Source organism: Chaetodon auriga, chromosome 4 (assembly GCF_051107435.1).
Source record: "Chaetodon auriga isolate fChaAug3 chromosome 4, fChaAug3.hap1, whole genome shotgun sequence".
Taxonomy (NCBI): Eukaryota; Metazoa; Chordata; class Actinopteri; order Chaetodontiformes; family Chaetodontidae; genus Chaetodon; species Chaetodon auriga.
Genome location: NC_135077.1, coordinates 29,026,486 through 29,044,312, shown reverse-complemented (window position 1 = coordinate 29,044,312; position 17,827 = coordinate 29,026,486). Strand labels below are relative to the sequence as shown.

The 17,827-nt window shown below is 41.1% G+C and overlaps 1 protein-coding gene across 4 annotated transcripts in view; it reads left to right on the top strand.

Annotated features, from left to right (window-relative positions):
* Positions 1 to 1,725: 1,725 nt before the first annotated feature.
* Positions 1,726 to 17,827, top strand: part of patl1 (PAT1 homolog 1, processing body mRNA decay factor) — a 40,588-nt gene continuing 24,486 nt past the window's right edge. For all 4 annotated transcript variants that reach the window (XM_076728101.1, XM_076728099.1, XM_076728102.1 and 1 more), the window contains exons 1-2: positions 1,726 to 1,806; positions 9,822 to 9,927. In XM_076728101.1, the coding sequence (XP_076584216.1) occupies positions 1,792 to 1,806; positions 9,822 to 9,927 (121 nt within the window). In that variant the 5' untranslated portion in view covers positions 1,726 to 1,791. The remainder of the gene's footprint in view (positions 1,807 to 9,821; positions 9,928 to 17,827) is intronic.

Genomic DNA, 17,827 nt, shown 5'->3' with positions numbered 1-17,827 from the left:
GTGACACACTCCCTTTCCTGAGAAAATGAATTTGTTTTATGTCATGTTATAGAGCCTACAAAACAAGAATATTGCCCACATCATATGTGGGAAGGACTAAGATGTGAGAAAAGGAGATGAGAAAAGGAATCAAGGATGTAAACTGAGAATTGAGAAAAGGGGCATGATGCAAAGAAACGCATGAGACACATGGATGCATTTCAGAGACTTGGGAACAGCTGGGAGCAGGTGGTGTCTCAGACTCCTCTGTTTAGTGAGGGCCACTCCACTTTGACATAATGGCCACCTTGACACCTTTCACATCACTTATTTTGTCTGTCCTGTTTTCCTTGATTGTCGACATATCTTCTTGTGTTTTGTGTGTGTATTGATGAATGCCCACTCGTACACAAAACCCAGGTGTTTATTGAAAAGCTCAAGGTCGTTCGAAGGTTTCAGCCTGCTGTGTTCAGATGGTTTCACAGTGAAAAGTGATCAGGAATGTGTGTAAGTGAGGACTGACTTCAGAATTCAGTGGAAGAGCTGCATAATGTATAACACTGAGAGGAGGACTTTAGAATGATCAAGTTCCTTCTCCCTAGCCTCAGAATCTGTAGATGAGCTCCCTTGAAAAATGACTTGCAAAATTTTGGGGGTCTCTAGATACTGGCAATATAATATATAATATACCTTATTAAAATAATTGCCTAAGTCATTTATTGACTTTTTTTTTCTTCTTTTTGCCTTAATCAACTCCTTATGATGCTGCCCACCTCTGGTAAACTTTTCTGAAAAACTTGAAAAAAAGACTTAGGCGATTATTTTAATAAGGTGACTATATGCTATTTTTGCCATGCATTTCTATCTTTCTGTATCGTCATCGTCATTGATCATGCGTTTAATGGGCTGTTATTGATGTATGATTCATGTATGAGGTTGATTCACTCTAAGAAAGATTCCGGCGTGCATGCTAAGAAGAAATGATTGTGCTTATCTGTGGTAACTTTAACCGTTGATAAGGATTTGATGCCTTGTAGGCAGCCTGGTGTTGTCTGCCTTTGATGCTCACACAGTTGTGTGTTTATAGGCTGTTTTGGTGTTTGACCTATTCGTGTCTTATTGGTGCCGATTAACTAGAATATTAAGTACTGTGCCCTTCTTTAGTTGGCCGTATTGTAATAACCTGTGATGTTTGGTTTTCATATTGTGGAGGTCTGATGTAGTTATTAACTGATTATTATATATCAGACGCAGAATCATAAGTTCCCTCCTTGAGGCACGCGCAACATCCCCCAACTCCGCCCGAAAAAAAAAAACAAAAAAAAAAAACAGCTCCCCGAAAGCCATGGCATAGTCCGCACAGTCGATGCACCAATTGTGGAGTAGTCCAAATTTCTGCGCACGTTCACCTGGCAGTCACTCTGTGGCAAATGTAAGTCGCACTTACGTCGTCCCTTGCACCACTGAAGACCCGTTCTATCGCACATAAGTGAGACTACTCGGGCTCACAGCACAGTCGGGCGAGACTTGCGTTACCGCTAGCATCCAATCAGAAAGGTGCAACGAAATGACATCTACCACCCAATCGAGCCAATACTGGCCATACCAGTACTAACCAATCACAGCATAGTAGGGCGGGACAAAGCGAAACTGCCTTAAAAAATAACGCTATGACGCTGCCCATGTACGTGCTCGTTCACGTTTGTCAATATTCCTAGAGCACTTTCAAGTTGACGTTCCGGTTACGTGCTTGCGTCATTTGCGTGCCGCTTTGCTCCTGATGCACCTCTTCTCCCGAAAGACTAAAGATAGATGTTTCGATTTCAGGTGAGTATTGAACCCCCAAACCTGTGAACCCTCTCCTGGAGATAATTCCAGATATTTCTGAGAGAGAGAGATAGACTGTAATAATTCCAGACTGCCTGTGATTTATATGGTGAATATCGTCCATTGTTTATGCGAGTGCCAAATTCAATGTGGTTGGCGGCCTGTGAAGCAGCCCGCTTGCCTGGCGACATGAGCCTGAGAGAAGGTGGGCGCTCCCGTCCGATGGTGACAAGGGTGAGCTTATTGTTTCATTACTTAATCTCAGTTGTGAAAGGCCAGTGTGCGATAGTTCTAAACTGTGCCCAGACAGTGTCATATGGGAAAGCTTTTAGGCAGCAGTTGTCCTTCGATATGGGTCCTCCGTTATGGAACGTCAGCATTAGCATTGTGGCTAACCGTTGCTATTGCTAGCGACGGGGTGCCAGAGGTTCCTGCCGTGGGTTGCACCAGCTATGCGTAAGTACAAACCTTGCCTAGTTTGAACATAATTTCTAATTTAGGACAGCGTTTACTTGCAACTAACTAAGAGTTACAGTAGTTGAAATAGTTCTGGCATAGACATAAGTTATAACTTAGATTTTAAACCTAGCCCTTAGTATGTGTGAAGTCCTCCGTAAAATAGCGGTTGGCATAGAGCACCGTTTTGAAGGTGGATAACTTGACGGATAAGGAGTGAATTATCCTGGCTGTGCTGTAGCGGCAACGCGTTCTCAATGCGTTCTCAGATACTAACGTCAACATACCATCATAGTTTTTATATAGGCCAGTAAAGATGGTAACTTGATTAAATTTGACATTAGACGCGGACGTTGTAGTGTTGGCAAGCAAATACATGGAGTTAGACAATAATATATAACAGTTATCGGTTATTGTTGTGTGTTTGTTATAATGTATATTACAATTTCATTTGTTTAATAATAGGGTACTATTTTATTACTGTATGTTGTAGTTGATGGAGTCATCCCTCAATGTCTGTTATTTTGCCCCAGCTGTAGTCGAAGGTTGTACAGTTATCACCTAATCATAATTCTTTGTCCTAGTTGACATGCCTTTTTAGTTGGTGTTTGGTGATTAACATCAGCTTTTTTCAGGCATTAGTTTGCTCGCTTACTAAGTGTTCAAAACGATTTGGCATGAGAGTCTTCCTCTACTCCCACCATCCGAGAAAGTGATTAACTTGGTGGAAATGTCCCCACAACAACAGCATCACCTGGAAAACTGGGGACTGAGCTAATTATTATATTCAGTAGTTGTATCAGGGTGGCCTTGGTGCCCCCAGCTGTACTAAAGCATTGAACACATACACCCCACTGGGAGAACTGCTTCTCTTTGGCGAGGCATCTGATATCAGGTGGTAGTGACAATGATGATTCTACTCACAGCTGGTTTCCCCGGTTTGGGTCAGTCAGTCTTGAGCAAGAGTCAGCTTTGAGAAGAACTGCTGACAGTCATAGTTTGTCCCAATCAAAGATGCAAGAGGGAGCTTGTTTTGTTTACTTCTCGTATCCTGAAACTCCTCACCAAATGCCTGAAGGAGTTTTCACACTCCCCAGCATATTACGATGTCATGGCAGGCTTTGTTCTTGTAAAGATTCTTGAGGTTCAGCTCCAATTATTCCAGACAAACTGACACTTTGGAACAATTTACTTTATCCAGTGCTAACAGCTCCACAATAGCAAGGCACTGCTTCACAAATTATCTTTGTCAATGAGGTTTCAGCTTAGCTCACTCACTACAGAACTTGCCTGCACAACACTGTCTCTGTCAGAACGTGGTTCTGTGGTCAGCTGCTTGTTGGACATCTAAACTCCGCCAAAGAGCGTAAGCTACATTTGTCCTTGCAACTTATGCAGTTTAGCATGTTTGAAGCTGTAATGGCTCTTGAACATGGCCTTTTTCATGACTGTGAGCACATCACCACAAACTAACTTAAACACACTGGCTTGTCTGTTACTGGAAGAAAAAAAAAAGTTGTTTCTCCATTTCTCTTGGAAAGCATGAAACTCTGAATGTACTTGCATATGATTGTGCCCTCTGCTGTTAAAACAAAAACAATGTGTGTGTGTGTGTGTGTGTGTGTGTGTGTGTGTGTGTGTGTGTGTGTGTGTGTGTGTGTGTTAATGCTTGTAACGAGAAGGTGGCTTAGCCACCATTGTGGGAATGGGTGAATGCAATGATTTTTTTTTCAACTGAACAGAAAAAAATAAAACAAAAAAAAACTTTCTTGTTAGCTGGTTGGGTCCACGACTTAAGTACCAGGGTGCTCCTGGATGACTGTGGTTTTGTTTGTTCAAGGGTGCGTACCTTATTTTAGCACCGTGGTGGTAAATGTTGACATTTACATTACAGTTGTTTGCTAGGTTAACCACTTGTAAAGGTCCAGTGAAATGCCACTAAAGACGTGAATCATCACAAAACAAGACTGGGTATGTTATTTACATTCACCTGTTAGTCGTGTTGCTTGAAGCTATTACTTTAAATCCATCATTATAGATTTGAAACAAAAGCTAATTTTACACCATTTCCACCATTATCGGGCACAGCTCATCCCGACCGCAGACAGTTAACAAACCATTTTTTCTGGTGTTTTTCAATCAATTTCTTGCATTTTTCACTGTTGTGAACAACTTTTGGTACTCAATAAAACCTTCTTGTGGTTTCTTGGTTTGATTGATCTGAACAACCAAAAACAACACCAAACATAGTTATTCTTAGTGTGTGTTATGCTTCCAATGCAGAAAATCACTTCTGGCCCTCCATCTGCAGTTTGCGCCACAACAAAAGAGTGATGTGATGCCATGTGCAAACAACCTATCCTCGTGGGCCAGCTCAAATGGCCCAGCGTAAAAAAAAAAAAAAAAAAAAAATGTTGAAAAACAACGAGTAGTGCACTTAAATTTGTGACTGTTGCATCCAGGTCACACAAAATCCAAACCTTAACAAGAAATATTTTCAGAGTAGCTTTTTCTTTATTTACCCATAATGGTATGTTGTAGGGACATAATGGCTCATGCTATTCAAAACATCCAAAAATTATGCTTCAGATAAACAGTACAAATCTCACTAGATTTATATCATCATACATACATTACCAGTTATATTAAATTCATCTAGATCATTAGTGTAACACAGTCTAAATCTGTGAAGTGTTTTTGTTCTCTTACTAATGATTTACAAAAACACACATGGGAAGTGGTATAATATTTTTTGCCACTGATTCAAGTCATTGGTCACGACTAGGGTCTGGGGAGACAACACTAATAAAAAGACTCATTATATAAGGGTCGTCTCCTTAAATCTTTAGATCTTTAGCGACATCATATATGCAGTAGATGATTATATTGTTTCTGCCACCATATTGCTGCAAGTTGTTACCTGTTCAAATTGTAGAAAATACTAGACTTTTGTCTATGAAAGAAATGTAAACATCAAGTAACAGGGAATAACAGTTGACAGGTGCAAAGATATTTTAGAAAATTTACTGTTACTGATGTTTTGAATTTGGTATATCACCTAAGTTTTCCTTATTTTAAGCTAAACGATGTAAAGTGCCTGTCCTGATACTGATAACTTGTGTCAGATTATAAAAAAATTAGGTAATAAGAAATCAGTAACATGCTTCAGAGAGATCAGTCCTTTTATAAAATAAAATATAGATAAATGAAATACTGTAAACAGAACAAATAAGTCCCTCACAGTGAAATATCATCCAGTATTACAGTAGCCCCTATGCGGCATGGTAGGTCCTAACTTGGCCTTTATTTTAAAGTACCAAAAACATAAGGTCAAATCAGACAGTCAGTCACAGACTGACACCGGAACATCCAGGGTTTTTTTTTTAAACCTTTCTTACTGCACAGAAATTGGCATATTCTTACACATCAATTAACAAAGGAAATGAAATAATCAGCAGCAGTGGGTAAAGCTGTGCTTTATCTCTCCACTATTTGAGTGGACAGTCAGAGTAATTTGATGTCCTTGCGGTACAACTCTGTTTTAGCCTTGATTCCACTGTTGGACCGTGTGCTGTCCACTCGCGCAGTGAAGGAATGCCCAAGGAAATCTTCCAGTGCTGTCTTTTTGAAGGAGGAGATTGTTCCTCCTCTGTTCCATGTGGTGTGTGGAGCAGGCCATGCGCAGGTGCAGGCTGCCCTGCTGCATGAATGGGGCTGTCCAGCACTGCTCCTTCCCCTTCTGTTTCACTAGGGGTCTGTAGAACCATGGTGAGGTACAAAAAACTTCCTAAACATCTCATCAAGTTTCTTTTCACAAAAGCAGCAGAGGCAGCCCTGCACACAATAACACCCTCTCTTTCTCACACACAACTTCCAAATTCCCTGAGCAAATTACAAACACGTATACATACACACACATGCAGAGAGACACACGCACACAAGATCACTTACGTTATTACCTGGTTCTGCATCTGTGTTGCTGTCAACTTCAACCTGTTCAAAACTTCCTCCCTTTGTCTGTCATATAGCTGGTGCAAGGTCTGGAACCAGGTGTCCAACCCTGTGCTTTCTAGCAGAAACTTGTTTTGCTCCCCTTGGTATTGGTCTGTCAAGTCCTTCAGTATGATTGTTTCCATTTGGACAATGGTGGTGGTGTCCTCATTGACTGTGTTGTTCTCTGTCCTGTCATGTGCTTAAAGGGCACGTTGAGAGAAATTGTAGGTTGAGACTTGTCGCACAGCACAGTGGTTGCTTTTATCCACGGTGTGAGAACCCTTACTATGTCCTCGGCATCTGTGAAGTTGTGTGGTTCCGGAGTTTCTACTTCCTTCATGTGTGTTGCACCTGACATCATCACTCTGCTCTGGAGTAGCTGCATGTTGTTGCTCCAGGTAGCGCTCAAGCATGCCAAGCTGTTCCACTGGGCGACCACATCCATGATCAGTTTATGTAGTGGCAGGTTTAACAGTCTCTGAGCTGTGGTCAGCTCAGCTGTAGCCGTTGAACTGTGGTGCTGCTACACACCTCACTCTACCAAGCGAATGGCTGTTATGGCCTATGTTCAAACCCGCTTGTGAAGGAAGTTTTAAAGCGTGTGTGTAAAACAATATATACGTGGGGACAGTACAGCCTCTCTCACTGCTACATCCATATTTCATGCATTGTCTGTGACGACAGCAGTACCGTGATGATTGTTGTTATTCTTCATGTTGAGCTCCCACTCCAAAACAGCAGATTTCAAAGCCTCAGCTATGTTGAGTCCAGTGTGTGATTGGAAAAGAGGCTGCATCTGTAGGACAAAACTTTCATTTGCCATTTGCTGGCCATAACATGAGCTGTTACTGTGATCTAGCTCGCAGTGGCTTGTGAAGTCCACCCATCTGTGGTTATTGAGATGCACTCTGCTTCTTAGAGGCTGTGTGTCACTTCAGCATTTGTCTCTTGGTACAGAGTTGGTATCACTGCGGGACTAAAGTGTGGCCATGATGGAATTGTTTACTTTGGCTTCAGCGTGTTCACCAACCTCAGAAAACCATTGTTGTCAACCACAGAAAATGGCCATAAGTCTTTAGATATATATTCACTAATGCGTCATGTTATGTCTTTAGTTCTGGCACTGCTGTACGGAGACAGGGTTCCCACTGCTGCTTTCAGGCTCATTTGGCCTGGCTGAAACACAGTATGTTGTTGTGATTTGAGCTTTTCTGGGTGGCAATGTGCCAAATTGCTTCTCATATTTGATGTGTTGTCTGTAGTGTAGTTGACCATCAGTCGGCAGTATTTGGAAATTGTTTTGCGTTTGTCAGTTTCTTTTTCGCTATTGTCATTTCTCGAAACAGGACAACTGAAATGCTGCCACACATCAGCTCTAAAAGTTGGTAGAACAACCTCAATCTCTTTCATTAACAGCAAGTTCATTTGTCATTTTCTTGTTGAGTTTATTTTGGCTTCCATTAGGGCTGCCACAATTAGTCGACTAGTCACAACTACGTTGACTATCAAAATCGTCGACGACTAATTTAGTAGTCGCCGTATTGTTTATTTTTTTTTAAGCTTTGTTTTTCTCTCAAAACTGCTGCTGTACCTTCTGCTGCCTTGTCTGCCTTTCTGTCCTTGACACACATGCGCAGTAGTGGTAATCGGCGTCAGCCGTGATGTGACCGGACTGCCTGACCAGTATCATGGCTACCAGGCAACAGAGCTCTAAAATTTGGGAGCATTTTCACAAAACAAAAGACAAGCATGTGCAATGCAAAATCTGCAAGGCAGAACTTGCCTTCCATGGCAGTACGACGGCAATGAACAAGCGTCTGAAAAAGAAGCACGTCGTTGTGGCTGGTTCAACTTCTGACGACAAAGAGGGACAGTTGTCTCACTAAGCTAATTGGCTAGTTAGCCGCTAACATTAATGAAAACATTGAACTACTTACTTATATTGATAGCTATAAATGTTAACATTAATGACAATGATGTCATTAATCTTACCACACATAAAAATAAAAAATACAGTGGTGAGCACTTAGCACAAAATGCACTTTTGTTATATTTGAGTGAGACCAAAACTTAATTTTTGTGGATAATGTCTTAGTTTCAGGTGCCTACCTCATTTGATTTTGTACTATTCAATACTTGAAAATGTAGCTATGTTTCATGCCAGAGACAAATGAAGTATTTACTTTTGTGTTCTTTAGGCCAGTATCATGTCTTTATTTTACTCAGCTGCACTTTATGCTACATTTAAAGAATTGTTACAAGTTGCATTAAAAGTTAAATGAACTATCATCTTAATTGTCTTCATCTTTAGTTAGCACATACCTTAATCACTTCAAGCTGGAAGCCAATGATGGTTATATAAGAGCAGCTGCATGCTGGTGCGATAAGCTGCAATTTACGTATGATCCGACTAGTCGACTAATCGCAAAAATAATCGGTGACTTGTCGACTATCAAAATAATCGTTTGTGGCAGCCCTAGCTTGCATCCAAAGGATGTCGGGAGTCTGTCTTCTTGACTACTATGATAGTGCCCTCCACTCTAAAACAAAAACAATACAGTTTTCGAAAAGAGCAAGGGAACACCGAGACCGAGCCATATTTTTATCGTATCATTGCAAAATTTGATATATTGTTACATCCCTAATAGATATATTACTATTACTTTCTACCTAAGATAAAGTTTTTTGGTATGAAAACCCACATTTTTAATTAACCAAGTATCCTGTATGTCATTTGTAACAAAACCAAACGTCTTGGAAATTGATAGGAAAATTGGCGAGCTGGGTTTTTAATTGATGGTAACTGGTAGACATCCTGCCTTAATAGACTAGAATAGGAACTGTGAGAACTTCCCCCTAATCCTTACGCATATCGTGAAGCAGTTAAGGCTGTGAGTGCTAAATCCTTTTTTTTTTAACCCAATTTCCACCAACTCTCATATTCCCAATGCCTTATTCAGTATAGTTAACTCCGTCATCTGTCCCACCCCAGTACCAGCTCAAATGTGTCTCCAGCTCATGTTAAGAATTTTTCACATCAGCAGAGGCAGGAGGACAGGACAGGATGACTTATTCTGACTGATATGCTTCTTTCTTTTTTAACTTCACTCAGTATTTTTGTCTGGAATATTTTTTGTCATGTTGACCTTTTAGATTTGCTGCCAGTGAGCTGTTGTTGAATTTCCATAGCGATTTGCTGTTGTAAACAATTACTGTTCCTACTCTAGAAACATTTAGTTTCTATTTTTTTCGTTTCAATCCTAATCTTGTTCTGAATTTATTCTTTTTTCAAATATTATATTTTTAAAAAGAAATTATTTAGTAAAGCAATAGAACCTAACTGAGTGTCATTAAGACTAGTGTGCCCCAAAATACACCATTTTAAATAATTTTCCAGGAAGGACGTCCCCAGGTGACTCTTTGCGTTTGGCACCGAGACACCAGTGAAAAGAGCTCAGTCAGAAAAAGTTTTCAGCACCCATGCAGTAAAGATGTGCATTGACCTCTTTCCCTTCCTCTCACTCTGTTCCTTATCCTGTCATCTGTCTTCCCTGCTGACTTTGCAGTCCCTGGATGAAGACTGTACGTTGGAGGAGGAAGACGAAGGACTAATAGAAGAGGAAGATGAAATCGATCAGTTCAATGATGACACCTTTGGAGCTGGGGCCATTGGTGAGTGATGTTTCTGATATGTTTCCTGTAATAATAAAGTTCAGTTTCAATACATTTTCCCTCATCTATCAAAGAAATTACATGGAAACATATTACTAGGGTTGGGCGGTAATCCAGCAATAAGGTATTCCGCGTTTTCAAAAAATAGCAACAGTATCAGTTTCATTACGTCATTAAAAAAAAAATGCTGCATATAGGTCTATAGGGGCCTAACATAATTGTAGTGTCATCATAACAAAATGAAGTCCACTCTTCAATGTATCTGATTGAATTTTTACTCAAGAAAAAGGTGACTGTGCAAAAGTACATGCTAAAAAAATGAACCTGTTTTACAGATGATTTAACACAGGTATGTCCAGGCACTCATTTGGGCGCATCTGGGCAGAGTACCGTTATCTTGTCCAAGCATACAGAGAAACTCCTCTGTTGAAAAGACTTTTTCAGCCTTTTTTCTAGGGATCGACCAATTATCGGCCGATATTCGGCATTTTTTCTATAATCGGCATCAGCCGTTTTTCCACCGATCACCAATAAAATGAATTAAGGTATTTTAAAAAGCGCTCCTTTGACTCTGATGCAGCCGTCTCTCCGCCTGAAGTCACCACTCTGGGCTATGTAACAATGTCCCACCTACAGCCCTCACTGATTGGCTACATGGCACAAGTGAGTCAGTGACAGCCAATCAACACTGAAGCCTCTGCATGCAGTGCCACAGACAAGGAGAAGCAGACGACTTCTCCGGTGATCCAGCAGAGGCAAAGGCAGCAGAGTCAGTCGAAGTTGCATTAAAAACCCTCTATGATGAAGTTTTAAAAATACTACAACCTTATGATCAATTTCAGTGATAACATGCAAGTCCAGAGTTGACATTTCACCAACCTACTTGTCTAATCACATCAAGCATACAACTTTGCAAGATAGTGTCACGCGCTAAAAAAAAAAAAAATGATGTAACAAAGTGAACATGACCTGAAACTCCTTACTTAATAAAAAAAAAAAGAAGACATAATGACATACCAGTAGGTAGACTATTGCAAGTATAAGGGAGGAAAACCTGCTGAATTCCGCTGTTTGGCTCTGGAGATGAACCTGTTCACAACTTCCAACAAGGCATATTTCATGATGACCCACTGCTACATTATAATTGCCGCAACCGCTTTATAGCTGAGGCCAGACGGACAATAATAATATAGGCCCTTTCAGTTACCATTACTTTGTGGGAATAATAAATCTCCTGACGCGTCTCAGCCCGTGGGGCGGCTCCTGGATTATCAATGAACAACACCGGAGGTGATTATAGCCTATAAGTTTAACAGTACAACACGCTAACGTGTCCTTGTTTGTTTACAGTCACCTCTCCCTCAGCACTCATGTTCTCACTACACTATGGTGCATCAACTTAACTACTGGTGTTAAATGATCACCTTTTTGCCTGTCATTCGTAAAGTCCAGGGATATGAGTCAGGCAGAGAGCACACGTCGAGGACATTATTCTCAGGGTCTTTTATTTTCAATAAATAAATTTACTGTCGCGTCTACAACTCACGTGTGTAATGAAGCGTTTATTGTTTGCATTTACAGTTGCTAAGTGCCTTATTCTTATTTATGTAATACGACATACAGTTCTAAGCACAAGAGTTTACATCCAGCCTACTGTTCTGAGATTCAGAATATGCCTTTATTTCTCTAAATATATATAAATAAATATAAGCGAGTGAGTCTTCAGCGAAGTCTCTGCACTTTATGAGAAGAAGAGAAACCGCCTAACAGGAGAGCACGCTGAGCAGCTCTGCTTTCTGCACCACAATCTGGTGCTACTGAATTGGGAGTACTAACTCAGACCCAAATTTCAGAACAGTTCAGTTTATTTTGTTGATATTTCAAAAATTCAGGGAGCTATTTTATTTATTTATTTATTCATTTGAGTTAGTTTTAAGAAATGCTGCTGGAAGGCCCCTGCACTTTTTGTTTCAAAAATAATTAAACTTAAAGGAATTTCAATTAACTGTGTTTTTTTTTATATGCAAAAAGTTAAGGTCTTTTCTTCAGTGTACACAAAACAAACAGTATACTATCTTCATTCTAATCCCACGTGTGTTACTCTAAATTTTGACACCAAAATTTTCATTTTTCGGTTCTAAATATTGGCTATCGGTTTCACTTTATTATTAATAATCGGTATCGGCCCTGAAAAATCCATATCTGTCGATCTCTACTTTTTTCTGCTTGCTATTGTTTGTATCTCTCATAAAAGGACGAAATGCAAGTAAAACAGTAAAATAACACCTCGGGCTGCTTAGCAGAGTCCTCTGTGTGCGCTCTGCTCATTCATGTGTAAATGAGATGAGACCGGTGAAACTAACTGCGCAGTTTCACCGGTCAATAGCTCAGCGACCCATTAGTCTATTTTGATGATTGACACCTCAATCAACCAGTCAGAGTCAAGAGAATCGAGGGGCAGCGCCCAAATTCACCATAGAAACACCAATGATGATCCAAAAGAAAGTAACCCCAGAGATAGGTTATTGCATGAAGAGCACTCCTTCCACTCTAGAAACCCTCTCCTCTTTATGTAAACAACCAGGACCTTCATGATTGATCTCAAACTAACACAGAGTCATAGGAGGAGACATCAGCAGCATTTTTTGAGCTGGAATATAACTTTTGACTACAAAACAGCACAGGTAATACATACTTTATGATTTAGCGAAGTTATACATTCTGGTATGTTACAAGTTAGGATTGGTGCTTCCTAGCTTGAGCATTGACCGTCTGAACTCCACGCATGTCATGCTGCCCTGCAAAGTGATTTTTAATCAGTCACGGTAATATCATATACCCTGGGAAAATGTGGGGAATGTTTGATGGTATCAAAATTTGGATACCGCTGAACAAGGGGTGTAACGATATCAAAGTCTCACGATATTTCAGTACTTCAATAATAAGCCCACGGTACGATATTTATTGCGGTATTGTAAGGCATGTCAACGATAATAATGTAGAAAACTCCACAGTATGATACTTATTCCTTATTCAAGTATTAAAAAAAAAAAAAAGAACAACTTAAACAGAAGCTTCCAGTGTCTTAAACTTTCCAGTAACAAGGGGAAAAAGTCCCTGCAGGAATGCAACTCATAGGGTGGAAATTGGTTTTTAAGTGCAGAACAAAGTTTGAGGTCAGTCTGAAACAGGAAAATCCACAGTTCTCTGTTTTCATGTCTCAATTGAACAAATAATAATCTCTGAAATAATATACTTTGTATTTTTAAGGTGCAAAATAAGTCAAGATAACAAGAACATTTGGTAAAACATGAAATCTCTTCATGTTTTACCAAATGTTCATTTCATTTCAACAATCACTCAGTAGCCTCCTTCCTTCCTTTCCTCTCTCCTACCCTCACTCACCTACCTGCCTTCCTCCCTCCCTATCATTCACCTCCCTGCTTCCCTCTCCCTCACCTGCCTCCCTCCCTCCCTCATGTCACTAGCCTCCCTCTTTCCCCCACTTCTTTGTTCACCCACCCACTCAAAGGTTCTTTTTTAAGGACACAAGCAGGTCAACATTTTCTGTTAAAGCTGGGATCTCTTGGCATTTACAGTGTCCCCTGCTGTTGAAAAAACTCTTTCACTGGGGACTGATGTTGCTGGAATGGCGAGATATGACTTATCCAAACTTGATAGAAGTGGGTAATGTGGTGCTTCGTCTTTCCACCACTTCAGAGGACAAGCAGAGAGTGAGATATTAGTCTCTTTTCGATAGGAGTCCATCTCTGCTTCTATCTCAACCATCAGCTGTGTGCTGTCCTTCTGACTAAAGGAGCCCCTGAACAGATCTTCCAAAGCACTTTTTTTGGGTGGAGGAGGGACAACCTCAGCTGCCTCAGCTTCGATATGCTCCTGTAGAAGAAAGCAGAGCACATTACTGTAACTACTAAAATCAGCATCCCTGTCCTTTTATCAATAAAAAATAAAGAGGTTACATTTACTTTTATACAGATGTTTTTTTATAGAACCTAGATGTACACAGTCACACAGAGAATAGTATAAATATTGAGTGCTCTCTGAACAAGTCACAAACATACTACTGTTCATATATGTTCATTTAAATACCTAGTTCTGGGTCTGCCTTGCTTTGGATTTCAGTCTGTTGAATATGGTCTCCTTTTCAGCATCATTCACATGGGGCAGGGCACAGAACCGGGGTCCAAAGCACTGCTCTCTTGCAAGAAGTCGTGTACATCCCCCTGGTACCGATCTGCTACGTCGTTCAGAATGGCTGTCTTCATTTGTGTGATGGTGTTTGAGTCTCCATCGCAACGTGACATGCTCTCTTGTATCATATGTTTGAGGGGTAGGATAAGAGAGACCGTTGGTTCAGATTCATCACACAACACAACAGTGTTCAGTGTTTCCCACAGGATTTTAGGAGACTGTGGTGGGAGGGTCTCTGACCCTCGGGGTTGGGTGTGTGTGTACGTTTTCAAGCCTGATGTATCTCTTTAGGGCATTTTGAGACCACTGAATGTAATATAAATTGCTGTATATGAACATAACAAGTTGGTATCATCCTTAAGAACATACAAAGGCATATCAGGAATATTTCAAATTTAATCTTGAAAAAAACCATGACACAAAGTCATTAATTCATTCACTCACTCATTCAATCAATTGTTCATTTGTTCATTCACTCACTCGTTCATTCATTTAGAGCATACAAAACTTAACATCAATCATGTGAACAATCTTCACTGTCAAACAAAACGATGAACAAAGAACACTTGCTGTCCATAACCTTGGCACATGTATGCTGCACCAATAGTCAGCTAAGACTCAGGCAGCTTGACACTGAGTGTCACACTATTGTGACACTACTGACACACTCTGCACCATGGTCAGCGCCGTGGATTTTACCAATAATTTGCTCAAACCTGGGTCAGACGCCCGCACTTCAATCAGATGTCACTTTCTGTCAGATGCACACACACGCACAGCGAGAGAGAGAGAGAGAGAGAGAGAGAGAGAGAGAGAGAGAGAGAGAGAGAGATCGCCAGACAGTGCAAGAGAGGTGGCATGTCCTCTTAATCTTCAGAAACGCTCTGATTCAGACTGTTTTCTCCCCATTTTTTTTTTTTTTTACACTTATATCTTTACAAATACAGCAGTAAGAGACCGACTTTCCCTTTTTGTTTTTTCGGCATCAGCCTTGCGATGGGCCCCCTCATAACCGTGGGCCCGGGGCAGCCGCACCCTCTGCCCCCCCACAGCTTTTAAGCCATAACCTCACCCCTCTTCACCGATAAGGCTGTGGCAGAGTCACTGACTCAGTGCTGTCGGATCCCTCTTTTCTTTTTCTTTTCTTTTTCTTTCTCGCCGACGAGAGATATTAAATAATTAATTTCATGTTAATTTTTATAAACGGGTAGAGAGAGAGCACAAACGACAGAGGGATGAGAGAGAGAAATAGCGCGAGCGGGAGAGGGAGAAATAGCGGACAAGTAGCTAGCTACCGGGAAATCAGCACGAGGGATAGCGGAAAGTTAGACTCTGTTTGGTATGTTAGAAGTTGACTGGTGCAATGAGATCAGCAACATGGCCGACACTGCTCCGTTATCGAACTTGATACCTGCCCAAAAGGGAAGTTACACTTACCTCACACAATCTTGAAATGCCGTCCCGGCCTGCTGTCATGTATGGATCATAGACTGTATGGATGCGGATCGCACCAAATGCAGCAGACAGTAGGACCGTCTATGAACGCGACCTGTTGGCGCGTGCGTGTGTGTTCACGCGCGCGCTCTCGCTCGCGGGCTATAGAGCAGAGTAGGCTACAGCTGTGTAATCGGCTGACTGACGGATCTGGTTATTATTATTATTTTTTAGGTGGGGAGGAGGGTGGAAAGCGGGGGGGTGGGGGGGGGTGGGGACGAGACTGTGGCGGGCCCAAACGAGACTGTGGAGGGCCGCCACAGTCTCCTTAATTGGTGGGAAACACTGGTGTTTTTTCAAGGGTGTGAGGACTTTTACAATCTCCTCGGCATCTGCGATGTCGGCAGTGTCCAAAGTGTCTATTTCATGTGCATTCCGTCTGACTTCAGTACTCAGCAGAGCTGCAGAGACTGCCTGTTGTTGTTCCACGTAGCGCTCAAGCATGTCCAGCGAGCTGTTCCAATGTGTTACCACATCTGTGATCAGTTTATGGACGGTAAGATTTAACACTCGCTGCTTGGACATCAGCACAGCTGTGGCAGTTGAGCTGCGGTGAGAAAATGATGGCACACATCTCGCTCTAGCAGGGAGTCGACTGACACGGTTTACCCTCAAACCTGCCTGTGAGGCAAGGTTCAGTGTGTGTCCAAAACATTTTATGTGTGGGGAAAGTCTGGCCTTTTTCACCGCTACATCCATATTCCTAGCGTTGTCTGTAACAGCAGCTATGCCTTGGTGATTGTTGTTCTGCCTGTCGAGCCCCCACTCAACAACAGCGGATTTTAACACCTCGCCAATGTTACACCCAGTGTGTGATTCAAAAAGAGCCTGAGTCTGCAGAACAAAACTTTCAATTTCCCATTCACTTGTCATAACATGCTGTAATAATAATAATTGCTTGAGACTCTGTGTAACTTAAGCTTTTGTCCCATCATAGAGAGCTGGCAACACTGTTTGGGTGAAGTATGGCCATGATGGGATTTTATACCTCGGTTCCAAAGTCTGTGCTAATTTCCTAAAGCCATCGTTGTCCACACTCGAAAACGGCCATAGGTCCTCGCTATATATTCGGCGATGGATCTTGTGATAGCTTGGGCTCTGGCGCTGTTGGGCTGAAGTGTGGCCTTAAATGATTCATGGAGAGTCTTTTGGCTTGGCTGTGTTTTCTTTCTTTGCATATTCTTTTAAGATTTCGCTGTGATGATTTAAGATGTGGCTTCTCATATTTGACGTATTGCCTGATATGTATGTCAGGGTGGCATGGCAGTGTTTGCACATTGTCCTGTGTTTCTCCATGACCTTCTCTCCTTTGTCATTCTTTGATACGGAGTAACCAAAATGTTTCCACACGTCCAACTTCAACGTTGCAGGAACATCCGCGATTTCAATTTCCTCCTGTGTCTCCATGCTCTCATACGTCTCACTGCTTCCTTCGGTCTCTCTCTGTTTGCGGCACAAGCTGCAGGCAGGAGTGCAAAGGATCACGGGCAAGTGCAAAAGATTATGGTCTTTGTAGTTTTTATGTTGTTCTCGTCAATTTGCTCCAGTTTCTTGCCTAGAGCCCGATCTTTTCAAATCATTATAGTCCGCGGTAATACAGAGGCACGTTTATTATCGCGATATTACCAATATCATTACATCCTTTCGCCCAACTCTACATATTACATAAGACAGTACATTCTTTCTCTACCTGAAAAATCTCTAGAAAAAAAATTGCAGTGCAGCTATACAACATGTAGTGTTTTGAAATGCTTTGTTGTTTTTTTCTCAGCTAGACATATTTGAATCTCTCTGTGATAATGTGTGGTGAAAATAATTCCAGAGTTGGTATATATAGATAGCTCTCGTGTGTGTGTGTGTATATATAATAAATGAAGGTAAATCTCAAAAAATTACAATATCATGGAAAAGTTCATGTTTTTCCATAATTTAATTCAAACAGTGAAACTTATATAATTTAGATTTATTACACATAAACTGAAATATTTCAAGCCTTTTTTGTTTTAATTTTGATAATTATGGCTTACAGCTCATGAAAATCCAAAATACAGTATCTCAAAATATTAGAATATTTCAGAATAATATTTTGATGCAGGCAGCAACGTGTGTGTGTGTGTGTGTGTGTGTGTGTGTGTGTGTGTGTGTGTGTGTGTGTGTGTGTGTGTGTGTGTGTGTGTGTGTGCGTGCGTGCTGT